This window comes from Xiphias gladius, chromosome 6 (genome assembly GCF_016859285.1).
Source record: "Xiphias gladius isolate SHS-SW01 ecotype Sanya breed wild chromosome 6, ASM1685928v1, whole genome shotgun sequence".
Classification (NCBI taxonomy): domain Eukaryota; kingdom Metazoa; phylum Chordata; class Actinopteri; order Istiophoriformes; family Xiphiidae; genus Xiphias; species Xiphias gladius.
The window spans coordinates 29037589-29050191 of NC_053405.1; the positions used below are offsets into that span (position 1 = coordinate 29037589).

At 40.6% G+C, this 12603-nt stretch overlaps 1 protein-coding gene across 1 annotated transcript; it reads left to right on the plus strand.

Moving 5' to 3' along the window:
• The first annotated feature begins 95 nt into the window (after nucleotides 1-95).
• On the plus strand, nucleotides 96-5540 carry smim24 (small integral membrane protein 24). The gene is made up of 4 exons (XM_040129130.1): nucleotides 96-215; nucleotides 1324-1465; nucleotides 3210-3259; nucleotides 5231-5540. Exons 1-4 carry the CDS (start codon nucleotides 149-151, stop codon nucleotides 5335-5337), a joined length of 366 nt encoding a protein of 121 aa, XP_039985064.1. The 5' UTR covers nucleotides 96-148; the 3' UTR covers nucleotides 5338-5540.
• The last annotated feature ends 7063 nt before the right edge of the window (nucleotides 5541-12603 follow it).

The following is a 12603-nucleotide window of genomic DNA, read 5'->3' on the forward strand; positions in this document are numbered from 1 at the left end:
GTGTGTGTGTGTGTGTGTGTGTGTGTGTGTGTGTGTGTGTGTGTGTGTGTGTGTGTGTGTGTGTGTGTGTGTGTCACAGTAGTCCAGTTGAGCTGAAGGTCCAGTCCTGGTGTACTGTTTCGAGTCAACTTGGTCTGCTATATTCAGGATGGCTCTGTCTTTTCTTGTGCTCTTGTGTGTGCTGTTGTCTACCACCTGCTGCTCAGCTAACAAAGGTAAAAACCTTTCTTTTCTGTTCTTTCTCTTGATATATAAATATGGGGTTATATGTTTATGTATGCTTGTGTATTTCCCATTCAATAAAACCAACCGAAAATAATAATTCAATTCTATTTATACAGCGCCAAACCATAACAGAGGTTACCTCAGGGCACTTTTGATGTAGAGCATGTCTAGACCAGACATTTTATAGTTATATTTACAGAGACCCAGAATTCCCACATGATCAAGCACTTGGTGACAGCGGCAAGGAAAAACTCCCTTTAACAGGTAGAAACCTTGAACAGAAGCCAGGTCATGGTGGGTGGGTGTCTGCCCCGACCGGCTGGGTTGAAGGAGAGAGAGCGAGAGAGGGAGAAGGGGGGGGGGGGCATAGCACAGTAAACGTATAACATAAAGATGTGTAACAATAATGAGACTAATAATAAAACTAAGCAACAGGAGGAGAGAGATGAGAAAGCACAAAACTATGGGAGAGAGAAGAAGTCAAGTTAGTAATAGCTGCTAATGTGCAACGCTCTGCATTGATGAGGTACTGAGTTTCAATAGTGATGAAAATCAAACTAACCCCCCCCAGAAAATTGAAAAATACAACAATTTGTTTACATAAAAAAAGAAAATATATATTTTATATATGTACAAATATATATTTATCGACATACGAAAGGAAAAGTATAAGGAAAATGTATTTAGAGGACAATACATCAGGAGTTCCTAACCAGCCTTGGGCTTGTGTGCCTTCATCAGGTAGGGAAATAACACTAAAGAGGTGCCTCAATTTATCCTATAAAAGGAAGTGCAGTATTATCAGCTAGAGACCAACAGCACAGGGACCAAAAAAGTTGTGGAGAGCACAGATGACCAGTAACACAGATGATATATCTAGCTTGTTGTGGATGTAGGGAGTCACAAAAAGAGGCAGATAAATAGTACACGAATCAGTTCCTACTAATGTGTGATATTAAAGGTGTCCATCAAAACGATGAAACAATGTAATATTAGTTAGCTGGTGTTGTTACAAGACTGCTGTTCATACATCATTCAGAACTATATATCATTTAAGTAGCATATTTTAAGTGTGTGTGTGTGTGTGTGTTCATTCAGGTGTGCAGACTGGCATGCAAGTAGCAGCAGGATCTAAGTCAGTGACTCTTCAGCCCTGGCTGGTGGGTCTAACAGCTGTAGTTGGCTTCCTCTTCATTGTTTTCACCATTCTGATTGTTCGCAGACTACTCAGGAAGAACAGGTCAGCCACACTGTCTGTCTCTGTCACTGCTCCGTCTAAATAGCTCACTTTCCACATTGCCAAAAAAAGGAGCTGCAGTTTTCTAAACTGATGTTCTAAAATAGTTTCATTAGTTGTTTTGGAAAAAAGAAAATGTGTTTTACTTTTCAGTGACTTCACTGGACTTGTAAATCAGGTACACCCCTGGTTTTAAAAATGACAGTGTATCATTACAGAACAGTATATCATATTGGGTTAGGTATTAATTTGAAGAGATATTAAATGACGTGAGATGCGAGTTCCGCTGACTCTTGGATGTCGTGTGTGCTGCCAGCTCAGGCTAACAGCTGTCTATCTGACTGGAGCCTCTGAGAACAGTCAGGTCAAGAGACCATGTGACTCATACCTTAACTTCAAAGCTTTAGCTAAGATAATGTAAAAGCAGCAGTTTGGCAAGATTCCTTTATTTACCTGGCTCACCTAGTAAAGCATCGATGTCACAAATTAATCAGGACATAAAAGTCTACAATTTTCAAGTCATGCACCTGGTCCAGCTTTTAATTTTGGGACAGGGGATGATGTAGATCTGGTAGTGTATTCTTCAGAGAGGGACACCAAAGTTATTATCCTGATATTAGTGCAGATACGGATGTCCCAGTTTGACAAAGTCTACTTGCGTACATGAGAGTACTGCTAATTACACCTAATATATTGTGATACTGTATAAATCAATCCAATACAACTCCTCCACTGAGTCAACTCAGCTATATATAATCTGAAATCCTCACAGTGCTAGTATTAGTTGGGCGGTGATTACACTGATGGGAAATACTGTATATTGTACATTGTATTACACAATAATACAAACAGCACTAATTTACGTAGATCTTAACGAGATGGCTTTGCTTGCTCAGCTGCATTTAAACATACAGCAAGTGCATGTGTGGCGTACACCGAGAGAACGGTACAGCCCTGAATGCTTGACCCCTGCAGTGAGGGGATCCGCTGGCTCTGTTATGCTGTGGGGGGTCATTTTGCTGGCGACTCCCGATGGGAGGGGTCTCTTCCAGGATGACAATGCCCCCATCCGAAGGGCAGGAGGGGTCACTGAATGGTTTGATGAGTATGAAAATGATGTGAATCATGTGCTGTGGCCTTCACAGTCACCAGATCTCAACCCGGTTGCAGACCAATGGGAGATTTTGGACCGACGTGTTAGACAGCACTCTCCACCACCATCATCAAAACACCACGTGAGGGAACAGCTGTTGGAATAATAGTGTTCCTCCCTCCAGTGGAGTCTAGAGACTTGGGACAATCTATGCCAAGGAGCCTTGAAGCTGTTCACCTTACTAAGACACTTTATGTTGTTTTTTTCCTTTGATCTGACACCTGCTATCTATGTATCAATAGATAGACAGTATATACTGTATATACAGTATATTCAACAGTACTTCTTCAGGTTTCATTACCACTTAATTCAGTGACTGATAAACACACACAAAATGGCTGATGGATCAAGCCTATCCTTTTTTGGTTAGTAAGCAGTCAAGGTCGAATTCTCTCCCGGGTGCCCACATTTGCAGAATATTGGTGTCTGCTTCACATTGTTGCAATGTTCTTCAACTCCACTACATCCATTATAGTCTTGCACCAGGACACATTTTCATGCGTTATGCCTTACTTGAACTTCCCGATAACTGCAGGTAAAAGAGGTGAAAAGTGAACATCTAACCTGTCTGCTTATTGTTGTCTTGTGTTGCAGGGAGGATGAAGAAGGATGGGATTACGCCAAGGCTGTAGAGATGGATGGAGGTGATATTAAACAAACCAGTCTGTAAAATAAAAAAACAACAACTGAAGAGCACCACCATCAAATCAGAATCGCCCGCTCACTTCTGACACTGTTCTTTTACACTGCATTAAATTCACTGTTAGCTTGTGTAATGAAAAGGTTGTAAAATGGAGTTTAGTGAGAGCCATCAACAATGTCTGGTGTGTTAACTGTATAAATATGATTTGGTCTAACCTGTGTTGAAGCTTTTTGCTTTTCCTTTTAAAATACAGAAATTCAGTTTTAAAAAGGCTTGTGTTGGTTTTTGCATTGCGTTGGGTCATAAATGACAGACATAAAATGATTTTTTGCAACCATCTCAAGATTTATAACTAAACCAACAACCATAATCTATTCAATCCATTCCCTAAGCCCCAGCCTTCTGGGTGGGTGAGCCAATCACAGGGCTTTGGGAAAATGTAACCTAGTGACCTCTGCACTGTTTCAGACCCACCAGTGTATCTATGCATATAAACTCATGTTGTTCTAGCAACCACTGTTCAAACCCACAGGAGTTAATATTAAATTCTTATTTCTAAAGATTCCCAATCTGTCAGACTGAATTCGCGGGAAATGTATCAAAAATGTTGCACAGGACATTTAGAATGTTTCCATTTAATGAAGTAATTGCAATGATGCACACACCAAATCCATAAACACATGGATTCTTCTTTTTGAATGTTTCAATCAGTGTAAGCATAGTAACTGTTGATCCTGCTTCTATCCTGTCCTTCACATTAATGAGCTGCCCTGGTTTTCACCCAAGGTGCAGTAACACAGATAAACAACATCTAAAGAGGTGCTGCCCACATAAATATGTTTTCTGAGCTGTAAACTAAATAATATGACTGTTCTGTGATGAACCCAGTCAGTGCTGGTGTTGATGTTGACATTTCTCACCAAAGTTATAAAAATCTGCATTTCATGGGTTGAAAATGGCTCAGCATGCCATCTACTGTGCATCAGCATCATCCCGAACCTAGCAAGAGTCAGCTGTTTGGGATGTCTTTACGTCATGACATTTATGTAAAAAAAAAAAGTGTGAACGCCCTCTGGTCCTCTAGTGGGAGTCTATGAAATACCGCTCGTTTTCAAATATATGCTGATGGATTCATACAGAATCCACAAAAGCACAGAAGCCAACAAGAAACTCTTCCTTTTTGATAAAGTTTACAGTTAGGGCTGACTTTCCCCTTCAGACCCTCCTGTGGCTCGGCAATGGCTGCAGAGGGCAGCAGGTCCCTAGATAAGAAAACACTGCTATGTACCTTTGCAATAGGCATTTTTCATGAGAGTTGCTATTCTAACTACATGCTCGGCTCCTGGAGCTCAAGTTTCACGCATTACTCGGGCTGCAGCTAATAGCTCGAACTGATGCTACTCGGGACCGCGACCACGCTAATGTCCGCTTCAGGGGATTGTGGAGGGGAAAAGACCATCACCTCCAAAGAACGCCCAACATAGCTGCCTTGCGGTCACTGACCAACTCCGCCCTCACACCTCCACGCCCCTGCCCCCTGCCGCCTGCTCCTTTCAGCCCCTTGCCCACTCTTTAGCATTTTTCAAACTTACGGTTTGGGTGGAGTTGGGCTCAGAGCTGGGGGTGACGTTACTCTTTAAGTACTCAACACAGTAGTATATACTCTACCTGATACCTGAGCTACCATGATATTACAGTGTTAAAAAGAGCTGTTGAGACAAGTGACATATTTACTTGAATGTGAAGGTGCCATATTAATATGGATGATCCTGATTGTTATTAGTTTAGTTTATTTTCAATACTATATTAGTTTGTGTGTTCCTGTTGTGTCCCACTATCAAAACCTGTGCTGGCTTTCATATCCCATCCCCATATAATATCGCATTTTTCACTTAGTTTGGAATTATTTTTCCCCACATAAATTCATTTGAACAAATGTTGGATGTATAAAATGTAAACACACTATTACCAGATGTGAATCCTGTGCTTTGGATCTCAACCCGGTTGAAGACCAATGGGAGATTTTGGACCGACGTGTTAGACAGCACTCTCCACCACCATCATCAAAACACCAAGTGAGGGAACAGCTGTTGGAATAATGGTGTTCCTCCCTCCAGTGGAGTCCAGAGACTTGGAGAATCAATGATGAGGAGCACTGAAACCTCTGGAGGCTGCTGGTGGCCCAACACCTTGTCTTTATGTTGTCCTTGCATTTGTCACATCTTTTGCTCCAGCAAAAGACCTGTAATACTTTAAGGACTACTGTGACAAATGACACATAAGTACCATTTAACGGGCTAATAAAGATTATCTTAATTTATACTGTTTAGTTTATTTGTATTTTTTTCTTCACAGGAGTTACATGAGACCAGGGTTTTCTGTCCAAACTGTAAGCTCAATGGGTATCTACTTCTGTACTTGGTAGTAAAGTAGGAGCACTTAGGAAATGTAACCATGCCAATTATTACTTTTTCTGCAACTGCTAAGGCTGGATTGGCAACTGCAAAAAAGCAGGTCACTGCCTAAAGCCCCAGATCCCCAGGGGCCCAAAAAGCCTCAAGTTCATTGTGTGGTAGTTGTTTTGAATTTGAGTTGTAATTTTGTTTTAGAATATAGATATATGCGCTACTAAAGTACAATATCGACTGACATAATAAAGGCCTCGAGATGGCTCTTGCTGAGGCCCTGTCTTGGAAAGGTCCTCTCTGTAAAAATCCAGTTTCAGCTGAGGAGATAGTTGTAAAACAATGGATACATTTTTTCACAAACACACTGAAGTGACCTTTGTCTCCAATAAAGATGGTTCATAAACAGATGACAGGCTGCCGGTAGCCTGTGTAATTATCATATAGGCATTATTTAACCAGAAATATCTTGAGTTATAGGCTACAGTAGGCTACGCACTGTAATAATAACGCATCAACAACAGAGATAACTTGAGGAAGTATCAGCTTTTCTCATATCACATGGGGGTGGGAGTTTTTCCTTGTAGGCAATGTAGCCTAAGGTGTAGACTACCTTTTCATGCCAAGAGTTATTTCACTTATTTTCTGATTTTCATACAGGATCTAGCTTGTTTTGCCTTTTCTTGTTGTATTGATCAATGTGATTTTAACTTGTTTGTTTTTATTAGGGGTCCAAGCACCACCAGTGCTGGAGCCCAACTTTTTTCGGTCGTATTATTATTATTATCATCATTTCTATCATTTATTTATTTATGTATTTTTCCTAAAAACCGTTGTGTGGACTAAACGCTAAGTGGAGCAACTTGGTGAAATTTTAGAGGAAGGTAGTAGTGCATGTGAGTAAGCTCCACAAAACAAATGACCCATGGCAATCATAAGGACGCTATGATAAAAAATAAAAGCATTTTGTTTCATAACTTACTGACCATAAATCACACATTCAAAAACTTTTCATCCACACGTTCCCTATATTGAGCTACTTGTCCTGGTGTAGTCTGTGGATTTTTGACCCAGGGTGAAAGTATTGGCGTCTCTGGAACCTCCTTTTCAGTCATTTGTTTACACATTTTTGATTTTCTACTTTGTTTGCTAACTAAATGACTTTGGTCATTGATAGCACAGTGTGCTATTTGTAGAAGAACACTGTATCTTACCAAAACAATGTCCAAATTGCTCGAGATTTTACATGGACCTCAAAGATGAGTTGCTGATGTACCATGCAAAATCTGGTGTAAATCCACCACTAGGTGATGCACTCTAGTTGACTGATTACATTTGTGATCTCCTGCTGCCCTCTTGTGGTGGCCTCGCTGCATTTTCAGAGGGACGTGGGTTACAAGTGAATAAATACCTGAAAACTAATAAATAAAATAAAATAAAAAAGAGTAAGGGAAGTCAAAGTTTATATTACTCAGCTAATGAATCTTTACAATAATGAATAACTATTTTCACTTAACCCACCAACTTGATGGCCATTAGAATGTCAGCCCTTCAACACGTTTCTCCCTTGGCTGCCAGCTGTCCCTGCTCTCTGCTGCAGCATCACGTCTCATTTATTGCTCATGGAAGAGGACTGCTGAGGTGACATGAGTGAAATGTCCATGCCATCTGATTAAACATCAACAAATTCGTTTCTGGTTTGAGAGTCTGGCTGCCGGCTTGATGACATTTGGGCTGTGTTTTTTTTTTCCTGTTAAACTTTGGCATTCCTTAGCCAGCTACCTGGCTGAGTATCTTCATTGACTTTACGAGTTCAAAATCTTCAAAAAGCCAAGACTTACAGCTGATGAGCTCAAAACGACTGAAGTCTGAGAAATGCTAACTGTCAGAGAAAATGATCCTGGCCGCTTCAGCAGTCTGACAGGACAGAGTGAGAGTCTGTGTCTGAGAGACAAGATATACTGTTGTGGGTTTTACATATTGCTGTATTTCATGCTTCACCTTTATGACAGAGAGTGAAACAGAGAAGACTTCAATGAGGACTCTCTTCTGGTTGGATTAATCAGAGCTCAGAGAAACTTGAAACGAGTGTAAAAGTGTTTCCTGTCCTCAGAAATCCTTTCTCAAAAAACAGCTGTGGGAAAAGGGGTGTCGTTTTATATTCAGTCAGGCCAATATGTAGTTAGACAGTCGCTTGCCTTGTTCCGTCATCTTGTAACTGCTGGTAAGTGCAACATTAGCAGTGCAGGGATGAAATGATTGTTTTTTTTCAGTGTAGAAATGTCTGACTCTTTTAGGGGTTTTGTGCCTTGGCGAATGTGCCATATGAGAAGGGAAGAGAGATGAAGCAGATGAGGAAGGAATTTAAAGGTCAAGTGTGTAGAATTTAGTGGCATCTAGTGGTGAGGTTGCAGATTACAGCCGACTGAATGCCCCTCCCCTCACCCCTCCCTTGCCATGTGTGTGGGAGAACCTATGGTGGCCTTCAGGTAACGTGATGGGCCCTCTCTAGAGCCAGTGTTTGGTTTGTCCGTTCTGGGCTACTGTAGAAACATGGCGGTTCAACATGGCGGGCTCCGTGGAAGAGGACCCGCTCCCTATGTAGGTATGAAGGGCTCATTCTAAGCTGAGGAAAACACAACGATTCTTAGTTACAGGTGATTACTATGAGTTCAAGTTGCCCATTTCTATAATCAGAATAGCATCTCACCTGCAAGGTAGAGTGTCCATTAAAAACAGCTAACCTAACAGACTGTGGAAGTGGAAGCACCTATCTAACTCTATCAGCTGGCGGTGCATTGTATAAGAACCGACCCAGAGTGTGTGTGCGCTTGTGTCAGCCACAACATTTAAACCGGCTGATGGGATCATTACTAATTGTACCGCGAGTGAGCTGACTAGTTGTGGTTGAGTGCATCTTTTGCAAAAAGGCCTTTGCCCCTGGAGAGCCAGGAAGTGGAAAGTGTGTGAAAATACTTTTATTGGTGTAAATGGTTTTGTAATTAATGCATTTTAACAGAATAAATAACTCATAGATATATTATATTTTATTTTTTCCTCGTCACTATTTAATAGTGACAGAGTTCAACTCTGAGTTATTATTAAAATCAATTTATTCCTTGATAAATATGTGCACATACTTTATATCTGACTGTAATTTCAGTTTAACATTGTGTTAGGTTTCTATTTGACCGTTATCTCTTTGAATAACTCATAATGATTTTCATAATTCCATTCCTACATAGCTGATACCCTTTGAAATTAACTCAATAATACAGAGAGAGCACTACTGCTAACAAACTACTGCACACTGTAAATGACAGATATCTTCCCCTGCTGTGTGACAGTTGATGTTTTTGTGAGTCTGAAATTGTGTCTGAGACAACGACCAAAATACGGTGCACCAGCGGCCCCGCCCATCCAGATTTGTGGGAGTGAGCATCCACCTTAGTTGGTCATCCTAGCTGAGATATAGAGGCAGCCCTGACTCTGGAAGAGATACGTTAATCAGATCTCACCTCATTTACACGCTACCTGAAGAGCACAGCTTAACACAACACGCATTCACACTGCACATCAGGGGGGAAACAACAGCTCTTGGATCGCAGCTGCCAGCATGACATTGTTGGTAGCCCAGTGGGTAGCCCAGTGGTCTATGTTTGGACTGCTATGTAACAGCACCAGAAGAGGGGCTTTTCTTTACTTTGAATGTTACAATAAAATATCCTGTCATATCCATTAATTTTATGCTTGGTAATAATCTAAGTGTTGCATTCTCTTAGTTTAAGCCGTAGCGGCTGTGATTCCATACTTTAATTCCTTCTCGATTTTGATACTTAAATGATCTCTTTTTATTTCGTTGACCTCTGTTTTTGTATGAGCAAGACAACTTAGGAGAAATCAAGCAATACAATACCACCACCATTAATTCATTTCTACTTCATTTAGATACTTGCATAACCTCATTTTGATCCCCTTATTCATTTGGCTTAGTTTTGTCGTATCTTTGGATCCCAAACATAGTCACTGGATTTATTTTTATTTTTGTTTAAAAAAGAGAAATAAGGAAAAAAGAAACGACTTCCCTTTTTCATAGTAGATTTTTCCCCACTTTGATCGGCAGTGGACACTCTGACACTTCAGTGTAATGATTCCTGCTGAGGGCGACAGGCAGCTCAGACACATTAAAAGAGTGATGTTGATGAAGTTCCACAAAGAGGAAAGACAAGAGGGGCCGCGAGGACTGAGTTTATACTGCAGGTCTAAAAAGAGATCAATCTTTATTCTTGACTGGGTTTTATATTGTGCACACAATTTTGTAAAAGCTTAATACCAATTTGATGACTTGGAGTTTAATCCCATCATGATTCCATGAAAACTCATACAGAATCCACAAAAGCACAGAAGCCAACAAGAGTGGGCTTAAAACCTTCCTTTTTGATAAAGCTTCTAGTTAGGGCTGGCTCAGGCTTGTCTTGAACCATCCCCTAGTTATGCTGCTATAGGCTTAGACTGCCGGGTGACTTCCCATGATGCACCAAGCTCCTCTCGCTCCTCTTCCTCTCCATCTGTACGCATTTATATCCCATCAATGCTCGTTACCAACTCAGCTTATTCTCTCTCCCGTAGTTTTGTTCTCTCTCCTCTCTCCTCCTGCCGCCTTCTGCAGATATTTCTGCCTCTGGAGCTGCAGAGTCTGGATCTGTGACTGCAAACCACCTACTGCCCCATGATCCTGCTCCACACCCACTGCTTCAATTATTATGATTATCATCTATTATTATATCTAGTTTTATGAGTTTTATTAGTTTTATTATTAGTCCCATTTGTGTTATACATGTTTATGTGGTACCTGTACTGTGCTATGCCCACCCCACACACACACAACCCAGCTGGTCACCCCCCCCCCCCAATGAGTCTGGTTCTCTTCAAGGTTTCTAACTGTTAAAAGGGAGTTTTTCCTTGCTGCTGTTGCCAAGCGCTTGCTCATGGGGGAAAGCTGGGTCTCTGTAAATATAACTAGAAAGAGTCCGGTCTAGGCCTGCTCTACATGAAAAGTGCCCTGAGATAACTTCTGTTATGATTTGGCGCTGTATAAATAAAACTGACTTGAACTGAACAATATCAAACAGCCAGGCAGGAAAAAGCCAGGATATATCTAGGTTTCATGGAGAGAAAAGCAGCTGACATGAACAACAGCTGGAATGCTAAGGCAGCGAAGCACAGAAGCAGATTTGGGAGATGACTGGGGACAGTCAGGGGAAATGAGACCACCTGTTAAGCCCTGTTGGTCAATGCTCTCAGCTTCTCCATTACCTTGGGTCAGTGAGACTCTGGGAATGAATCGCACCAGGGTGCTTGGATCCCATTAGACTTGTCTGAAGGTCTAGTCGTGACTAGAGACCACTTTGTGGAAGCTAATGGGGATCTGAGAAAAAGAATATGTATGTAAAATACTAACACTTAGTTATGTATTTTCTAACCTGCAACATTTGCTTAGTCCTAGAAGACCCTTCCTAAAATAATATACTTCCGGACTCACAAATATCCTGTGATTCCGGCACCACAAGATAACTGCTTAAAAACACATTGTTGAACACAAGATGAAAAAAGATTTCAGCTGTGTAGTTTAATTCAGGAAACCTTGCAAATGTATATTTGTGGGAGATACTATTCATGTGAGTCTGATAATGTACTAGGTCACTCTGTCCATAACAGGCTCCAGCCCATCTGTTGCCACTGAGGAACCTGAGTTCAGGGCAGGTTATCTTTGATTAGCAGTACTTTTCCTACTCCTAAAATTATGGTGAATTTGAAGGATTTAAAATTCACCATAATTTGTCATTTCGAAATGCTTTAACATTTTGCCCTTTGACTCTGAATGCAGAAATCAGAAAAAGACTTGCTTCTTGTTTCAGATATGTTGGATAGTTGACGATCCATTTCAAGATGAAAACAGGGAAACAGTCATTTTCTTTTTTTTTTGCCCCCCCCCAAAAAAAAAAACTAAATTCCAATCCCTTTTTCTTCATTTTTTTTTGTTTTGCAGATTGAATAAAATACAGTTCAGTGAACAGATACATTTAAAATGTTGCTATCCTGTGCATTAAAGCACACACTCTACTGTTCACGGTTAAAAAAAGCCTCAGTTGTCTGAGATTATTACACTGCTAATCGTGCTTCCTCTAGGTTCCACTCGCTATTCACCGTAACAATTAGAAATCTACACTAACTTCTAATAAACCAATAAATAGGTCTGTAGGCTTTACAAAATATACGGCATATTTTTATATAGGTTAGAGAATGGTACGGTTCAGCTAAAGCTCATGGCCACAGTTCAAATAAAGCTGCCTGTTGTTATGAGATGAGATGAAAATTGGTCTCGTCTTCAGCTTTTAAGAAGGTATAATAGTGTACTACATCTGCCTTTGTGGCTGACAGAGGGGAAATATTTACTCCTACTGCTGCGACGGGGCTCTTGCCAGGAAAACGTAAACATAAGTGGTTTTAAGTGTTTGAACAAAGACCAGTGTAATCATTTTTCTGGTCGGGACGGTCTCGCTGCAGCTGTGTTTGTGGTCCACATGTGATTTGGATTCGATGCAATTTCTGAATGTGCAGTGTTCATAGTGGCACCAATGCCGGTGTCAGTCACCATCAAAACTTTTGATGGTATTTCTGTTGAAGCTGCAACAACTGCTCAACTGAAATGTGCAACCACAACTTTGCAGTCTTTTGGAATACCCTGAGTGACAAACATAGCTGCTGGTCGTGGCTCCCAGTGAAACCTGGGGAGAAATTATACAAAAAAATTTAAAAAGTATAATAAATATAATAAATAGATATATAATATATCTTTATTCTTTTCCTATTTTTGAAGTTCAGCTAAAATCATATTTAGTCATCCCTTTATGCAGTCAAAAATAACGCCAACATGTTA